The 18,927-nt window shown below is 34.7% G+C and overlaps 1 protein-coding gene across 6 annotated transcripts in view; it reads left to right on the top strand.

Annotated features, from left to right (window-relative positions):
* The window catches only part of CHD1 (chromodomain helicase DNA binding protein 1), a 123,092-nt gene that overhangs the window by 17,731 nt on the left and 86,434 nt on the right, over nt 1-18,927 (top strand). For all 6 annotated transcript variants that reach the window (XM_072597367.1, XM_072597365.1, XM_072597366.1 and 3 more), the window contains exons 3-7: nt 11,454-11,655; nt 12,498-12,602; nt 14,867-14,934; nt 17,762-17,911; nt 18,308-18,567. In XM_072597367.1, coding sequence (XP_072453468.1) covers nt 11,454-11,655; nt 12,498-12,602; nt 14,867-14,934; nt 17,762-17,911; nt 18,308-18,567 — 785 coding nt within the window. The remainder of the gene's footprint in view (nt 1-11,453; nt 11,656-12,497; nt 12,603-14,866; nt 14,935-17,761; nt 17,912-18,307; nt 18,568-18,927) is intronic.

Raw genomic sequence — 18,927 nt, 5'->3', positions numbered from 1 at the left:
GTCTTCAGTTGATTTTTACTCTTCAGTAATTCTTTATTAAATATAATTTTATTATCTTGTAGTCAATAAAGGGTATATTTAATATTTCAGCTTTTATGCTTTGTGAGGGTTTTATGTCCTAAAGGGTGGTCAGTTTTTAAAGGTGTCCATAGTTGAGAAATATATCTACTCTTTCTTACTCCCATTCAGTTACTATCAGAAGTCTATATCTAACTTTTTAAACATTCTGTTCAATTTCTTAAATTCTTATTTTTTTTTTGATTAGCTGTATCCAAGTCTGAAAGGTGTACATTGAGATAGCCCACTAATATAGTCTTACTATTTCTCTGTAATTCATTTATTTTTTTCCCTTACATATGTTTCAGATTGATGCTAGTTTTTTGTTTTATGGTACCTTTTAGACAACTGTATTTTCCATATTTATCTTTTTTATTCAGGTCTATTTTTGCTGTTGCCTTGTTTAAATCATGATCAATACCCCTGCCTTTTTTATTTCAGTTGCAGGATAATAGATTTTTCCCCCCAACCTCTTATTTTGACACTTTGTGAATCGTTATGTTTCCAATGAGTTTCTTATAAATATTTTTGGGTTCTGCTTTCTTATTCATTGTATTATCTTCTTTCATTTTATGAGTGAGTTCATTTCAGCAAGAAGACTTCTCAAAAGTTATTTTGGATGAAAATTTTCCAAAATATGTTACGTACTTTCCTGACTTTTAAAACACTCTAAACATAATTAACCTTTTTTCTCCTAATGATTCAAGATTATCATTATGCAGTTGTGTTTGCAGTAATATATTGATGTCTTCAGGATCTCAAGTGTATAAAACTATAACTGTGTAATGTCAACAGGCAATCATAACTTGACAAAGTATGCATGAAAACTAGGTTTATTACAAGAGAAATGAACATGCATGTGGAACCTAAAGAGTTCACAATCCATACAGAAGTTTATATTTTTATAACAGCAGGACAAAGGAAGGAAGCAAGTCATGGCATGGGAGGAGGAAAGGTACAGTAAAGGTAGGAAAAGGACAAAACCCCTCCCAAATGGGAGGAATAATTTTTGCTTTGGCAAAAACTGCATTCATTTTCCTTGGTAACTACTAAACTATGAAGATAGGATAGTCTGCTTATCTACATGGGTCCCAGCTACACAAGCTTGGTTCAGACTGTATGGCACCTGTCGATTCCCTAGGACACACAGGGACTCTAGTTTGGGATGCAAACAACAAATTATGTCAGTTGGGGAGGCTTCAACCTTGATTTATTCAGGGCCTCGTGAATAATCTGGGCCCGTGTTTGTGGAAAATATGGCAACTCAAAAAGACAAGATCAAGGGACCCTTTAACAGTTATGAGGCCTACATTAAATAACCTTAGCCTATTAGCACTTTTTGAATTCTTGTTTCTGACTCCTTAGTTTTTCTTTCTCTTTCCTTAATGTCATTACCTGTAGCAGCTCCTGTCTTTCCTTCTAATTTGCTTTGCTTTGGGAAAACATTTGCATAGGTCACGTTGTTAGAATGATATGTAACAATACAGCCTTAGTTGTCACTGCCTCAGTAACAATGTTTAGTGCCAAAACACTAAAGATTTGCAGGATACTTTCCTTATAATATGTGATGCAAGTAATTGCAAGTATTATTCTCCCCCTCCCCCATTTTTCAGGTTAGCAATCAGGTTCTGATGTTGGGATTTGCCTATCATAGTGTACATAGCTAATAAACATCTAAAATGGGATCCAAGGAGTAGTGATTAATAGTTTGATTGTAAAAAGGAGGTAGCTAATGGAATGTCCCATAGATTTTTGTTTGGATGTATGCTTTTTAATATTTTTATTAATATCTTAGGTAAAGACCAAGATGGTATGGTTATTGAATTTGCAAACAACACAAAACTAGGAGGAATAGCTAATGTACTGGTTAACAACCGAAAAGATCTGAAAAATTAAGAGATTGAATTGACTCTAATTATATGAAATTTCATTGGGATAGATGTAAAATCTTATGTTTGAGGTCAAAGAATTGGGCTTTACAAAACTGAGATAGAGGAAGCATGCTTAGATAACACTCTGTATGAAAGAAAAAAAAAAGATCTACATATCTTAGTGAACTGTGACCTTACTATTAATCCATTTTGTGATAGTTCAGCCACAGAAGATAAGTGAGTTTTGGCTGTTTTAATAGAAGAATAGCTTTCAGGAATAAGTGGGTTTTGCTTGTGTATTCTGCCACATAGATTATGTTCAGAACTACATTGATAAGCTAGGAGCATCCAGAGGAGGATTAGCAGTATTTAACAAGTATATCAGCAAGTATTTGAGTTCCTACTATGTATACCAGGCATTGTGTTAGTAGGAGTCAGGGATACAAAGAATGAAAAAATTCCTACTCAGAAGGTTTTACATTCTAGTCAGGGAGATAAGTACATATGTAAGTGCATATGCGTGCATGTACACACACATACATGCATACACATGCATAATATATTCTTGCATGCACACTTCCCTCTGCAACACACAAAGAAAGTGGTCAACCTTTGCTTGTAGATCTTCAATGAGGGGGACTCTCTAATTTTTAGTAAGTTTTCCTTTAAACCTGAATTTCTTCTTTGCATCTTTCTGCCAGTCAATTCTAATTCTAATACAAATCTGGAAAGAAATATTAGATACAAGATAGGAAGGAGAAAGGGAGCTAGTGGTTAGAGTGAATAGGAAAAAGCTTTGTCAAGAAGATGGTGCTTGAGCTGTTTCTAATGAGGCAGAAGTAAAGACAGTGCATTTGAGGCATGTAAGACAGCCAGTACAAAGAAATACAAATGGGAGATATGTATGTGTATGAAAGTAAGTTTGACTGGATCATATAATGTGGAATAGGAGTAATGTCCAGTGACACTGGAAAGTTAGGTTGGGACTGGATTGTATAGGACTTTAAAAGCTAAAGAGAAGACTTTATATTTTATCTTAGAAGCAATAGGAAACCATTAGAGATGATTGAGAAGAGAAATCACATAGTTAGATCTACCTTTAAATTACTTAGACTGAAGTATGTAGGATGGGCTAAAGTGGGAAAAGACTTGAGATAGGGAGGCCATTTAGGAAGGTGTTGCAATAATCTGTAATGAAGTTATAGGTATGTGAGTGGAGAGAATGGTTCAGACACTAGAGATGTGAAGGTAGAATTGGAAAGATTTGGCATCTGACTTCTTGAAAGGGAGAGTGAGGAGCCCATGATAATGCTGTGGGACTTCAACACAATTAGGGATTTTTGAAAGAAAAGATGGTTTAATGGGAAAGATAATGGGTTCAGTTTTGGATATGTTGAGTTTACAGGGACATCCACTTTGAAGTGTCCAGTAGGTAGTGGGTGATGTAAAATAGTGAAGGGCCTCAAAATCATGCCATGTGGTTTGATTGAGAGAACTGGATATATTTATCTTAGAGAAGAGAATTATCCGGGAACATGGCAAGTATTTGGAGGGCTGCCATGCAGAAGTGAGACCAGATTTATTCTTTATGAACCTGGTGGGCAATGGGTCAAAGTTGTAGTGAGGGAAATTTAAGTTTAACATAAGACTTCCTAATGATTAGAACTATTTGAGAGTAGAGTGAACTGCTGTCAGAAGTAGTAGGTTCTCATTGGAGGTCTACAAGCAAAGACTGAATGACCACCTGTTAAGTATATTATAGAGGAAATTTGCCAATGTAGGTGGCACAGTTGATAAGAGTATTGGGCCTGGAGTCAGGAAGACTTTTCTTCCTGATTTCAAATTTGGCCACTTACTAGCTGTGTGACTCTGAACAAGTAACTTAACCCTGTTTGCCTCAGTTTCTTCCTCTGTAAAATGAGTTGGAGAAGAAATTGACAAACCACTCCAGTATCTTTGGGCTCACAAAGAGTCCTCTGTGACTGAAAACTACTGAGTAGCAACTTATATTCTGAAGTGATGTTGTCCTTAAGTTTCAAAATACAGAATCATAGAATTTCAGAGTTAGAAGACAACTCAGTGATCATCTAGCCCAATCCATACCTTAGTGTGTCCAGACTTTGTATCTCCTTTTTTTTAATGTTTGTTTATTTTAAGTTTTCCACAAAATTTTGAGTTCCAAATTTTCTCCCCATCTCTCCCCTCCCTTCACCCCAAAACACCGAGCATTCTGATTACCCCTTCCACCAGTCTGCCCTCCCTTCTAACACTCCTCCCTTCCCTTATCCCCATCTTCTCTCTTGTCTTGTAAAGTAAGATGAATTTCTGTACCCCATTACCTGTACTTCTTATTTTCCAGTTGTATGCAAAAACAGTTATCAACATTCGTTCCTAAAACTTCGAGTTCCATCTTCTTTCCCTCTCCTTCCTCCCCACCAATCCCCACTGAGAAGGCAAGCAATTCAATACAGGTAATATATGTGTAGTTTTGCAAATGACTTCCATAATAGTCATGTTGTGTAAGATTAACTATATTTTTCTCCATCCTATCCTGCCCCTCATTTATTCTATTCTTTATTTTGACTTTGTCCCTCCCCAAAAGTGTTTACTCCTCCCATTTGCCCTCCCTTCTATAATCCCCCCACACACCCCACTTATCTCCTTCTCTCCTACTTTCCTGTAGTGTAAGATAGATTGTCATACCAAATGGAGTGTGCATGTTATTCTTTCCTTAAGCCAAATGTGATGAGAGTAAGGTTCACTTTTTCCCTCTCTCCTCCCCCCTTTACCTCTCCATTGAAAAAGCTTTTTCTTGCCTCTTTTATGAGAGATAATTTGCCCCCATTCCATTTGTCCCTTTCTCCTCCTAATATATTGCTCTCTTACCCCATAATTTTATTTTTATACATATGATCCCTTCCTATTCAACTCACCCTGTGCCCCCTCTCTATACATGTGTATATAATCCCTCCAGCTACCCAAATACTGAGAAAAGTTTCAAGAGTTGCAAATATTATCTTTCCATGTAGGAATGTAAACAGTTCAACTTTAGTAAGTTCTTTATGATTTCTCTTTCCTGTTTACCTTTTCATGCTTCTCATGATTCTTGTCTTTGAAAGTCAAATTATCTTTTCTGCTGTGGTCTTTTCATCAAGAATGCTTGAAAGTCCTCTATTTCATTGAATGACAATTATTTTCCCCTGAAGTATTACACTCAGTTTTGCTGAGTAGGTGATTCTTGATTTTAATCCTAGTTCCTTTGACTTCTGGAATATCATATTCCACTCCCTTCAGTCCCTTAATGTAGAAGATACTAGATCTTGTGTTTTCCTGATTGTATTTCCACAATACTCGAATTGTTTCTTTCTGGCTGTTTGCAATATTTTCTCCTTGGCCTGGTAACTCTGGAATTTGACTACAATATTCCTACAAGTTTTTCTTTTCAGATGTCTTTCAGGAGGTAGTCAGTGGATTCTTTCAATATTTATTTTACTCTCTGGTTCCAGAATATCAGGGGAGATTCCCTTGATAATTTCATGAAAAATGATGTCTAGGCTCTTTTTTTGACTTTGAGATAGCCCCATAATTTTTAAATTGTCTCTCTGGATCTATTTTCCAGGTCAGTTGTTTTTCCAATCAGTTATTTCACATTGTCTTCTATTTTTTCATTCTTTTGGTTTTGTTTTGTAATTTCTTGATTTCTCATAAAGTCATTAGCTTCCATCTGCTCCATTCTAATTTTGAAAGAATTATTTTCTTCAGGGAACTTTTTAACCTCCTTTTCCATTTGACTAATTCTGCTTTTTAGAGCATTCTTCTCCTCCTTGACTTTTTGGACTTCTTTTGCAATTTGGGTTGGTCTATTTTTAAAAATGTTATTTTCTTCAGCATTTTTTTGAATCTCCCTTAGCAAGCTGTTGATAGAATTTTCTTGCATCGCTCTCATTTCTCTTCCCAATTTTTTCTCCATCTCTCTTACTTGATTTTCAAAATCCTTTTTGAGCTCTTCCATGACCTGAGACCATTGCATATTTATTTTGAAGGTTTTTGGATGCAGAAACCTTGATTTTTATGTCTTCCTCTGATGGTATGCCTTGTTCTTTCTCATCTGAAAGGGTGGAAGAAAATACCTGTTCACCAAGAAAGTAACCTTCTATTGTCTTATTCTTTTTCCCTTTTTTGGGCATTTTCTCAGCCAGTTACTTGACTTTTGAGTCCTTTGTCAAGTGGAGGGTATACTTTAGGGACCTGTAAGTTCTCAGTTCCTCAGAGGTGAAACAATCATAGGAGAGGAGTTTATTCTTCTCCTGCTTTGTTCTGGAAGGAACCATAAGCTTCTCTGTCCTGGTTCTGTGATTAGAATTCCCTCTCCACAGAATCTCCACCAGGTCCACCAGTCCAGAGCTCCTCCTTACCCCAGCAATGCCACTCAGGCTTGAGATCCAAATCAGCAGCTCAATTCCCCCATGGTCTTTAGACTGAGAGTTCTTCTGCAGTGGCTGCTGCCATTGCCCTGGGCCCAGTGCTAGGACTGGACCCTACTCCCTCCTCACCCAGCTGAAAGAGCTTTCTTGCTGACTTTTGAAGCTGTCTTTGGCTACTGCTGCCTGTGATTCCACTCCCTGAAGTCTGCTCCAGTCCTGGCCGTAGTTGGTCTGCACTCCACTCTGAGCCTGGTGCGATACACCTTTCCTGTTGGCCTTCCAGGCTGCCTTGAGCTGGAAATCTCTTTCACTGTGTCATTTTGCGGCTTCAGCTGCTCTAAAATTTGTTTAGAATCATTTTTTACAGATATTTTATCGACTATGGGGAGAGAACTTCTACAGGTCTGTCCTACTCCACCATCTTGGCTATGCCCCCTCCAGTCTCTTATTTTAATTCTGTGTGTTTTTTTTCAAGTATGTTTCTTGTTCTAATCCATTCTGCTCTCATTTTTTGTTTTATTCACAGTTACAGTTGCTAACTATATATTATTTCCTCTGTCTTGTTCTCATACATATCTTTTGTTCTTTTTACCCTTTCTCCTCCTTAAGAGTCTCTTCTGCTTCTGACCACTGCCTCCTTAATTTGCCTTCCCTCTAATTCTGCCTGTGCCTCCCTCTTAGCTCTTTATCTTAACCCTATTCCCTCCTACTTTGCTTGCTACTGGGTAAGATGAATATCTGTACCTAATTTAGGTATGTATATGAATTTTTTTCTTCTTGAACTAGTTAAGATGAGAATGAGGTTCAAATATTGTCTACTCCCCCACATCTCAAATTATCCCTTTTATTGCATAAACTTTTGCTGATTGTCCAGTGTATTTGTAATGATTTTCCCTTTTCTTCCTTTCCTCCTCCCAGCCCTGTTCATCCCTCTTTCTCATTCTTCATTCTTCTTTTGAGATCATAATAGAGCCATTTCCAAGCCTTTTGTCTAATTAGCCTCTAAGAGCCTAGTGATGATAAAGTTCTAAAGGGTTATATGTGTTATCTTCCATTATAGAAATGTAAACAGTTTAACCTTGTTTGGTCCCTCATGCTTTCTTCTTTATGTTTACATTTTTATACTTAAACCTTGTGTTTAAAAGTAAAATTTTCTCTTCTGCTCTTACCTTTTTTATGAGGGATGTTTGAAAGTCCTCTGTTTCATTAAATGTCTGTTTTTTTCTCTGTAGAATTTTACTCAGTTTTACTAGGTTAGAGACGTTATTCTTGGTTGTAATCCAAGCTCCTTTCCCTTCTGGAATAACATTCCAAGCTTTCTGTTTCTTTATGGTGATGGCTGCTAAATCTTGTGATCCTGTGGCTCTACAGTATTTGAGTGCATCAAACTCTTCTCCCGACCTCCCAGAGAACCACAAACAAACAAAAACTTCCAAACAGATTTCAAAAACATACCAGACCAAGTCTTGATGGGGAAATGCAAGAAAAAGGCCACAGTCATTTTTTCAGCCCAAGCTGATGTAGGGAAAAATATCAGGGAAGGGTCCTGCTGTGTGAACTCAAGCAAGAAACTATAAATGATAGCAAGAGTCCTATACCCACACAAAAGTCCGTGGTACTCAAGAAAGCAGCAACAGGACAAGTTCATATCCTCCTTCCACTAGTACACAGAACCTGGCACTAACTTCAAGTGTAAAGTCAGGAAGCAGGCCAGAAGAATCACACAAAAAGTCAGACTATCAAAAGCTATAATGGTGAGATGAATGTTCAGTTCACATACCCAGAAGAAATCAATTCCAAAATATCTACAAGAAAAGCCTCAAAGTAAAATGCAGTCTGGGTATATTTTCAACAAAAATTCCTGGAAGAGATTGACCAAGAGTTTTGGGTTTTGTTTTTGTTTTTGTTTTTTAAGTTTAAAATGGTATTGTAAATGATATGAGAGCAGTGGAGGGGGAAAAAATAGGGGAAAAAATGAGAGAATTGAATTGGAAAGAAAATTAATAGCTTGGCACAAAAGCTACAATTTACACTGAAGTAATAAATTCCCTGAAAATTAGAGTGGACCAAATAGTAGCAAGTGACTCCATTGGACAAGAAGAAATATTAATAACCAAGTCAAAAGATTGAAAAAAAATTCAAGAAAATTTAGAGTATCTCACAACAAAATCAACTGAAAACCAGATTAGGAATCTTTGAACTGATGATACGCCATAACATACTCCCCCATTCCCTACTCCCCAAAAAAGAGCCTACATGTGATATTTCAAGAGAATTTAAAAGGAAACTAACTGCCTAGATCCCTTAGAACTAAGAGCAAAGTGGAAATTGAAAGGATTCATCAGTCATCTCATAAAAGAAAGCACAGTATGGAAACTTCTAGGAAATTATAGCCAAAGCACTTTAAGAAATCAGAAAGAAAGAATTTCAGTAATGAGGAGCTACAGTCAGAATTATGCACAATTGAACAACCACTAGTATAAAAGTTGTCAGTCAGCAAACTTTTATTAAGTGACTGTTATGTTCCAGGCACTGTACTAGCAGGGGGATCCTAATATGGAATAAGAAAGATAGTCCCTACCCTCTAGGAGCTTAAAATCTAATGAGGGGGAAATAGTGACAGAAGGAAACCTGGAGGAGGGAAAAGATGGAGGAAAGGGAAGTTATTGATGGATAAAGGCTTGCTGAAGAAGTCCAGAGTAGTACAGGTAGGTGAGAAATGAAGAGTTGTCTGGCCAGGGGAGGTTCTTCTTAAATGGAGTTTTTAGGAGGAGTTCTTCTCATTCCATCCTTCATTCAGAGGAATTCTAGGCAAAGAGTACTGGTAAGGTATGAGTACCAAGGCTGACTTGATCTTTCAGGATGTTTGGGCATGATAGAGTCAAACATAATACAGTAAGATGGGAAAAGAAGAGGGGACCTCTTGGAGTACTGTGTTCCTGAGGGCAAAGGATAGACTTTCAACAAAGAGTAACTTATGTAACAAAACTAAGTATGATTCTAAATAGGGGAAAATGGGCCATTCATGAAATAGAAGATTTTTCAAGCATTCTTGATGAAAAGAACAAAGCTGCATAGAAACTTTGAAATTCAAACACAGGCGTTATTAGAAACATAGGGAAACAGGAATGAACAATAATAAAGGATTATGCAAGGATTAACTGCTTATATTCAAATATAAGGAAATAATACTTGTGTCCCATTTGAATCCTGTCACCATCAGGCATCATGAAGGGAGTCTAACTAAATAGAATCCTATAAGTGATTCTTTTATACTTTGATGATCTTAAAAGAAGAATGAAAAGGGAAGAAAAAAGCACTAAGTGGCTATGGAAAAGGAATACTAGGTAAAATTATCTCTCATAGAGGGGGTGGAGCAACTGACACTTGAATTTCAATATCATCTGAACTCGTCAAAGATAAAAAGAATATGCACAGTTGGGTACAAAAATACATTTCACTCAACAAGGAAATAGAAGGGAATGAAGAGAAGGGAAATTCCAGGAAGGGTATATTAAGGAAAGGTTCAATCACAAGCCAAACAAAGTCTAAGAATGTACAAAAATATTTTAACTCTTTTTGAAGTGGCAAAGAATGAAATCTGAGAAGGTGCCCATAAATTCGTAAATTTATGAACAGGTTATAATATATAAATGTTACGGAGTAACTACATTGCTTTAAGAAATAATAAAGGATGTAAAATTGCTAGCCTTCTAAATGAGGTGGGGTGGAGAATGAGGAAGGGAGAGAATTTGAAACTCATAAGTTTTAAAAATGAATGTTAAGAATTATTTTTACATGTAAGTGGGGAAAAATGAAATACTAAATAAAAAATACTTAAGAAATGATGAAGGAGATCATTTCAGAGAAACCTAGGAAGACTTCTGTGAACTGATGCAGAATGAAGTAAACAGAACAGGAGTATAAATTATACCATGAAAACAACATGACAAAGAAAAACTAGGGCAGCTAGGTGGCATAGTAGAGGGAGTTCTGGACCTGGAGTCAGAAAGACTCATCTTCCTGAATTCAAATCTGCCTCAGACACTTATTAGCTGTGTGACCTTTGGCAAATCACTTAACCTTGTTTGCTTCAGTTCCTCACTTGTAAAATGAGTTGGAGAAGGAAATGGCAAACCACTCCAGTCTTTGCCAAGAAAACTGCAAATGAGGTCATGAACAGTCGATGAAACTGAAACGACTGAAAAACAACAACAAAGATGTTACTTTTTAAAAAATAGGAACTCTTGTCATTATAATGACCAAACACAATTCCAGAGGACTTCTAAGGAAGCATGTTTCCTTGTATCTTTCATCATAGAGAGGTGAATGACTCAGAGTATAGAACAAGAAATATATAATCTTTTGGACATGGGAAATGCAGAAATTTATTTTACTTGACTATACATGTTTGTTACAGGGATCTTGGTTTTTCTTTTCTCAATTTGGTGGAAGTGGGGGAATGGTGCAATGGAAAGAGAAGGCAAATTTTACTGATTGGAAACGTAATTTTTTTTAAATCACAAATTTTAGTTTACAATTTTAAATTATAGTTTTAATTACAAAATTAATCCCACTCTTAGTTATGTCCTATCATGGAACAGATGTTTCCTGGGTTCTGTAGATTAATATAATAGAATACAACTGGCAGGTTACATTAAGGAAGAAAGGCTTTTAGTACAGGCCTGGTAATAGTGTGTTTTGTCATCTGATGACAATCTTGGATTAAAAGAAGATCCTTATCAGTTTGGCTTCAAGGTGACAAATTTTTTGTCTTACCTATTTTGAAACACTGCCTACCAATTTGCAATGTAGTTGGAAGATGAAATAACAGATTCTTGAAATATGAAAATTGTTATGAAGATGAAATTTTTTCCAACTTGTCAGTGCGAGTCATTAGTAGATGAACCAGTTGTTATTCTGGGCAAATTATTTAATTACTCTGCTTCAGTTCCCCAGTCTTGAACATAAGAGCAATCCTTTGTGAAATGAGATGTGGTGTTTTAGAAAATGTTTGTTCAACAGATTATCATTTCAAGAAAGATTGAATTGTGTTTCTGGTGAGTGTTTTAAAATTAATAGAAACTATTTAACATTACAGCCAGTCGGATGATGATTCTGGATCAGCTTCTGGATCTGGTTCTGGATCAAGCTCTGGAAGCAGTAGTGATGGGAGCAGCAGTCAGTCAGGCAGCAGTGATTCCGACTCTGGATCTGACTCAGGCAGTCATTCTGATTCTGAATCAGATACTTCCAGAGAAAAGAAAGTACAATCAAAACCACCAAAAGTTGATAGCTCTGAGGTAAAAGGCAAAACATTGTAATGTATATGTCTTGAATTATTACATTTTTAGACATTTTTAAAGGATTCTTTTGCTTTTAAAAATACATAAAATTTTAAAAGTACTAAATTTTCATTTAACCCTTATCTTTCCCCAAATATTTTGGTTATGTATTTAGGAATTTTTTTTGGCAGCAAAAAAAATGGCAGGTGGTTAAAATAATAAAATAACTTGCATTGCAAATATGAGGACACAGGTCTTGCATATTTCAGAAACAAAACGTAATTGTTCCTTCTGAAACTCTTCATTAATTAGTTCTCAATGAATAAGAGTTAGAAAATATTTTTTGTAATGTCATCTAATCCATCTGCCTCAAAATTATTCTGTTTCTATATTTAAATTCTTTAATCTGTATCAGTAGCAGGAAAATTTAAGCAAGCTTAGTTCCTCTAGAGATAGTTAGTATAATACTTTTTGATCAAAACAAACTGCCAAATTGAAATGTTTAGATGTTTCACATTAAATAGTATCAGCACTTTATTCAACACATCTGTTAAACCAGTTTATTTCTTGATAATATATCATTTCTATTTCTGATAATTTCTTTTTTGAAAGTTAGCATGCTGTTAGTATTTTTGCAAATATTACTAAAAGTTTAAGCATGTCTCTACAGTTGTAGTGCAGTTTGACTAACTGTCCTGTACCTATTATATTCATGTTTTGAAATTGTCCAAGTAGTTAGAGCAGTGAATTCTATGAGTGAAAATGTTTCTACTCATTCCTCTGCTTTTTATATAGATTTAGCTGATTATCAATTATGCAAGCCTTTTATACTTTGCTATTTAATATTTTTCTCTTTTTAGTTTTGGAAATCAAATCCTAGTATTCTGGCTGTCCAAAGATCTGCAATGCTTAGAAAGCAGCAACAGCAACAACAACAAACTTCCTCCAATAGTGGATCAGAAGAGGTGAACTTTTAGAAGACAGTATTTTATAATTTGCTGTGGTGTTTTATAGATCATTCAAACTCTTGCAAAAGTGCATATATATATATTTTTTTTTTCTTTTTTTTTTGGAAGACTAGTTAGGGGAAATGACTGCCCTTTATAAAAAGCATTGGTCATATGTTTGCTCCAGGATCATTTATATACTCTTATGAATTTAAATTTAAGGAGCCTGGACTATGAAACTCAGGACAGCATTGATTGGCTATCAAAGTGATGATGTTGTTTTCTGGTCCTTGACTACATTTGAAAAACAGAATGAACAATTCTTTCACTAAATACTTAACACAGTTTTTGAGGCATCTTGATACTGGTATTTGGAGTCAGGTGGCTGTGATTTGACTGTCTGTGTGACTGACCCTTGGCCAAATCATTTAACCTCACTGGACTTTAGTTTTCTCATTAATGAAAATGAAGAAGCTGAAATAGATGGATCTCTAAAGTTCCTTCAACTCTAAATCAATGATCCTGTGATTGAGTATACTATTTTAACTGTAAGCAATGACTAGAAAGAAACTAGCATGTAGTGCAAAGTTTTAGGATTTAGCATACATGCTGCTTCCTTATGTAAATCTTACTTGGTTGCTACTACATAAGGAATGCTAAGAAATTTAACTGTGGCATATTCTAATTTACAACTCACTTCATTTGCAAAATTGAATTGACTATGGCTTAACATGTTTAAGTTATCAATTTTCTTCCTTTCTTTGGGAATTCATAAGGATGTGGAATTGCAGGTACCACTGTAGTTATTTCAGAAAATTCAGATAAGCTATTAAGCCATAAACTTCTATTCTAAAGTAGGATAGTGAGTAAAAATGAAACAGTTCTTGCAAACCAATTTAACTTTCATCTTTAAAAGTAGTAGTACACCTGTATGTTTCTTGAAAATTGTGTCTTTTTAATAACTAAGTAGTTTGTTACTTTATTAGAAAATTTTTGAATTTCTCTTTTGGTGGTTGATTTGATATAAGCATTAAACAAACCTATAATGTCAGTTAATTTTTTTTTTCAAATCAGGATGATTGAAATCCAAAGGATGCATAAGAATGCTTATTTTCTTTTATCAGTTCTGAAATTCAGTGTTCAATTTTTAGAGGAATTGCTTTAAACCACCCTGCTTCCCTCTGCCTACAAATTTTTATATGTATACATAATATATATATATATATATATATATATATATATACACGCACACGCACGCGCACACACACATATACATACACATTATATAATCTATTTTGGTTTTTATTAGGCTTAGTTTTAAGGAATAGCTCACTTGATAGAGAGATACTAATTCTTTTATAACAATGGGATCTAAGTATTAAATTAAAATTGTTAAGTAGATTTTTATGTAAGGAAAATTATCAGATATTAAAAAGTTGAGCTGTTTTACTCTCTTTTCACTAGAAAACCAGGTCCATCATTTTATATTTTAATGTTTAATTTGAACAGTTTGTTAAATTAAAGTTTGACAGAACTGAGCTAACACCTTTTAGAAATTCTTTTTATTACTGGAGTAGAGAGAGGAATCATCATTTAAGTGATCCAAATTACTGAAGGCCATATTTTTAATGTTTATTTTAGGTATTTATTCTGCCCTGTACAGCTGATATTTTAAAATTCAGATTAGCTCAGAAGAAAGATAAGGGACTGATGAAGATATGGCTGACATGTATTAAGATTTTCGGTAGTATATAGTTAGTGAACTTTGACAGGGGAAGAAAAAGTAGTGTTGGGTGTTTGGCTTGTTCATACATGGGATCCCCAACCATGAATATGTTACTACTAGCAAGTGACCAAGAGAAGGACCACCAGCACTTTCAACAAGGTTATACTTGTGTATGGAAAAATAAAATTATGCCTTATTGAGCCACTTACTTGAGCTGATAGTTTAAAATTTTTAAATTACTCTAGTCAATAAAAAAGGAGATAGTTCTACTCCTGTTTTATGTGGAGGGGGATAAAATATTACAGAGGAAAAGAGGGAAAAAAAGCCCTTTTCCTTGAAATACAATTTAGAGATTTAACATTATTTAAAATTGTAATTTCATTTTACATGTATTACCACTTAGAAATAAGTATGTGACAACATATTAAACTTTAATTCTGGAACCTGTCATTGCTTTTAAAATGTCTATCATTAGACATTTAGAATTAGAATTTCCATTAGAGCTTAACCTCAAAATACTGATTTTATTTTATAATATTTATTTTTCTCTTTGTAGGAGTCTTCTAGCAGTGAAGATTCTGAAGATGAGTCATCCAGTGAGGTGAAGAGGAAAAAACATAAAGAGTAGGATGTCTTTTTAATCAACATAGCTATATTTAACTTTACATCTAGTAGTAATCACGTGTGTGTGTGTGTGTGTGTGTGTGTGTGTGTGTGTGTCTAAAATAGCTTTTGCTTCATATTGGCAGTTACTAAGTTAGTTTAAGCACTTAGTTCTTATATTTTTTTCTCCCATGGCAACCTCTGAGGGTGTCTGTAGCTCCATTTCATACCACCATCACCACCCACTTCAGACTGATGAAAGTTATAAATTCTTTTTTTGTTATACTATCCCAGGGATCTTAACAACTATAGGGAAAGGAGTGTAATTTAGATGACATGACAATTTACTCCTTTCTGTTCATCTGTTTAGATAATTAACTTCCTGATCTCTGGAACCCCTTCTGAACTTCTTTACAACCTTATATGAGTCTCTACTTATAGTTTAAGAAACATTGCTCAACAAAATGACAGTAATAATAATGGAAATGTATTTATATTGAATAACAAAATTGGAAGAAACCTCCAGGGCCATCTAGTATAACTCATAGCTGAACAAGAGCCAGGAATTTTTCATCAAATCTTTGCCTGAGGACTTTCAGTGAAGAGGATCACACTACCCATGAAGGTGGCCCATTTTATCTTTGGCTAACTCTAAACTTTGGAAAGTTTTTCCTTTCATCAAGCCTAAATTTGCCTTTAGAACTTCTACTTTTTGTTCCTTATTTCAACCTCTGGGGCAAAGTAGAACAAGTCTAATCTTAAGAAATCTAACAAATGCTTTTCTACATGAAAGCCTTTCAGATACTTTTATGTACACCACCATCCTTTTTCACTACACCACACTGCCTCATAAAGGTGATAAGGGCTTGTCAAGTCATTAAGGTCATGATTGTTCAGCTTATCTGTGGAGGAAATGGAGCTGTATTGTAGCTTCAGCCTGTGGGGCAGAAAGGACCTTGGTGGTCATTTGAATAGTCTTTGAAATACAATGGTGTTCTTAGTTTAAGTTGTCCCACTTAGAGAGCATTATGTTTTCCTAAGCTTCTAACTGAGTTAAAAGCTAGAAGCTCTAGAATAGCTTGTGACTTAGAGTATTATTTAAGCATTTATTTTTGATAGTCTCCACTTTATTACCAAATTCACCTTTCTGTAGCTGTTTCTTTGCTCTTTTCTTCCTTTCCTTTTTACCTTTCTTTTTTCTTACAAAAAACACTTTTGGCCTATCAGTGGAAAATAGTATTTATTATTAGTGAGTCTGGCTTTTGTTACTTGATTACACTCATGACTAGATAGCTTACTTCCTTTTGTCCCTAGCTAGGACAGGTAGGTGGTTTAGTAGGTAGAGTGCTGGGCCTGGAATCAGGAACACCTGGGTTCAGATGCAACCTCAGATGCTTAAAAAACTGTATGATCCCAGCCAAGTTAGTTAATCTCTGTTTGCTTTAGTTTTTTCAACTGTAAAATGGGAGTATCAACATCTAATTCTCAGGGCTGTTGTGAGTCTCAAATAAGAAAATATTTGTAAAGTGCTTAGTACAATGCCTGGAGCATAATAGATATTAAATGCTTATTTTTTTCTCTTCTTTTCCCTTGCCTTCAAAAATATTGGTAGTTTATTTTCAAGTGAGAAACTATGTACAACTTGTTAAGAAAATGATTAGCATTAAGGCTGTTGTAGCACACAGCATAGTGTGTTCACAAATGTGTATCAAGAGGCATATAAATTTGATATTTTAGTTTGCTGATCATAATACTCAGGATTAGAAGAGAACTTAAGATTCAGTTATTTTTTAGAAAAAAATTTGTAGCTATGTGCTGCATTCCTAAGTGAGTTTCATAATGGTTTACTTGAGAAAATAATATGAAGAGTAACTTAAGGGAAAATGTTATGGGAGAAGAGGGTGCATAGTCAAATGGACAAATGATTTCTTTTTTCCCATGGTAATACAAGTTGAAAGTGTATGTTTTGAGTCCTATGAGAGTTAGCCTGAAGAGATTTCCAAGATATCTTAATATGTCATTCACTTAGTAAGGGAGATAACTATGCAGTTAAAAAATGCAGTTAAAAAGAGACTTAAGACACTGTAATCAGTGCATTTCCTAGAATTGAGTAGAATCACCAGTATCTTGATAGACAAGTTTCACTGATTTTTTTAATGCCTATATTCCTCTATTTTTAGTAGAAATATGTTACTCTATTAAGCAGCATTAGCACATGATAACTTTAAATCTCACATGTCATCATTAAAATGTCAAATAGGGGAAAACCCAAAATAATCCAATTCTGAATTTAATTAGAAAAATAAAAGACACACATAGTAATCAGCTTTATTACAAATATTTTGTTGATAGTTAAGAAAATCAAAGTGTGTCCTTAGGTTAGTAAATAAAAAAATGAATGATAATTAATGCATAACTTGTCTTCAATTTAAAATTATTTAGTAAATTCAGGAGAAAATATCATTTACAGGAGCCTAGGTTCTGTGCTCCTTGAGAAACAGGCTTTATATTATATCTGGTTTTGTATCTCCAGTACCTTTCATAAAGTAGTAGTTTAACAGATATTGGCAGAATTAAATTGTATGTTGGAATTTTTGGATGAAAGATATTTCTAATACTGAATTAGTTGGGAAATAGTGGCATTTTACATCTCACCCTACTTGCTGTTTGGCTAATTTTATAAATTTTGTATCTTATTTTTATGCTTCCCTTTTTAAAAGTTTCATTATAATATTGAAATACAGAAAATATATCTTAAGACAAGTGTAGTTTATGACAGATAAATCCGAACATATGATTATTTAAAAATCCGAACACAAACACTGATTTTTTTCTTTAACATATGCAGTGAAGATTGGCAAATGTCAGGGTCAGGATCTCCCTCCCAGACGGGTTCAGATTCTGAATCAGAAGAAGAAAGAGAAAAAAGCAGTTGTGATGAAAGTGAATCTGACTATGAGCCAAAAAATAAAGTCAAAAGCAGAAAACCTCAAATCAGGTAAAAATCATTATTCTCTTATTTGATATCCCATTAAGAATCTTCAGTTGTCAGGAGCAGTGATTCCTCTCTACACATATATATTTTACATTTAAGGTTAAGCCTCTTTTGGTGGGGGTAGGGGGCGGGGTAGTGGGGGAAATCTAGACCTTTGATTTCATTGATATGGTGAACTCCTGGTGTGGAAACTCTCCAGTAGGGGCAAATTATCACTTCCTTTAACTATCTTAGTTTCATGGTCATCTAGCAAGTATTTGTCAGAGACAGGAGTCTCTTAAGAGTCTCCTGACTCTAAGACTTGCCCTTGTTCCTCTGTGTCATGCTACCTTTCAACTAAACCACTGTTATAACAATCCTTCAAAATATTTTTAAAGCATCTTATTTTTACTTCCACAGAACTAAAGCAAAAAATGGAAAGAAGATCACTGGACAGAAGAAGAGACAGATTGATTCATCTGAAGAAGAAGATGATGATTATGATAAAAGAGGTTCTCGTCGCCAGGCAACTGTCAATGTTAGTTATAAGGAAGATGAAGAAATGAAAACAGATTCAGATGATTTATTAGAAGTTTGTGGAGAAGATGTTCCTCAACCTGAAGAAGATGAATTTGAGACAATAGAAAGGTTTATGGACAGTAGGATTGGAAGAAAAGGAGGTATTTTTATTTATTTACTCAACTTTAGCACAGACTTTAAGGAGGAACAATTCAAATCTTGTTTTGTTGAATATAGTTTTACTCCAGTTAATAATTCACTATGTTCTTCACCTTCTTTAGTTGAAATCACATTGACAAATATTTTTCTGTCCTTACTGTTTAATGGTTTGCTATTTGCATAAGAAAAGTACTTAATTTTATTGAATATTCTCTATAAAATAGAATACTATCACAGCCTACCTCATATGTTGGGATTAATTAAAAGTTTTAAAATTATGATATTATTTAAGTTTCTTGTAGTTGTGAAATGCTATCAGGAAGGTAACAACGTCAAGGTTTCTTTCACTTGAATTTTTCTAA

Source organism: Notamacropus eugenii, chromosome 3, assembly GCF_028372415.1.
Source record: "Notamacropus eugenii isolate mMacEug1 chromosome 3, mMacEug1.pri_v2, whole genome shotgun sequence".
Taxonomy (NCBI): Eukaryota; Metazoa; Chordata; class Mammalia; order Diprotodontia; family Macropodidae; genus Notamacropus; species Notamacropus eugenii.
This window is presented reverse-complemented; position numbering and strand designations above follow the sequence as displayed.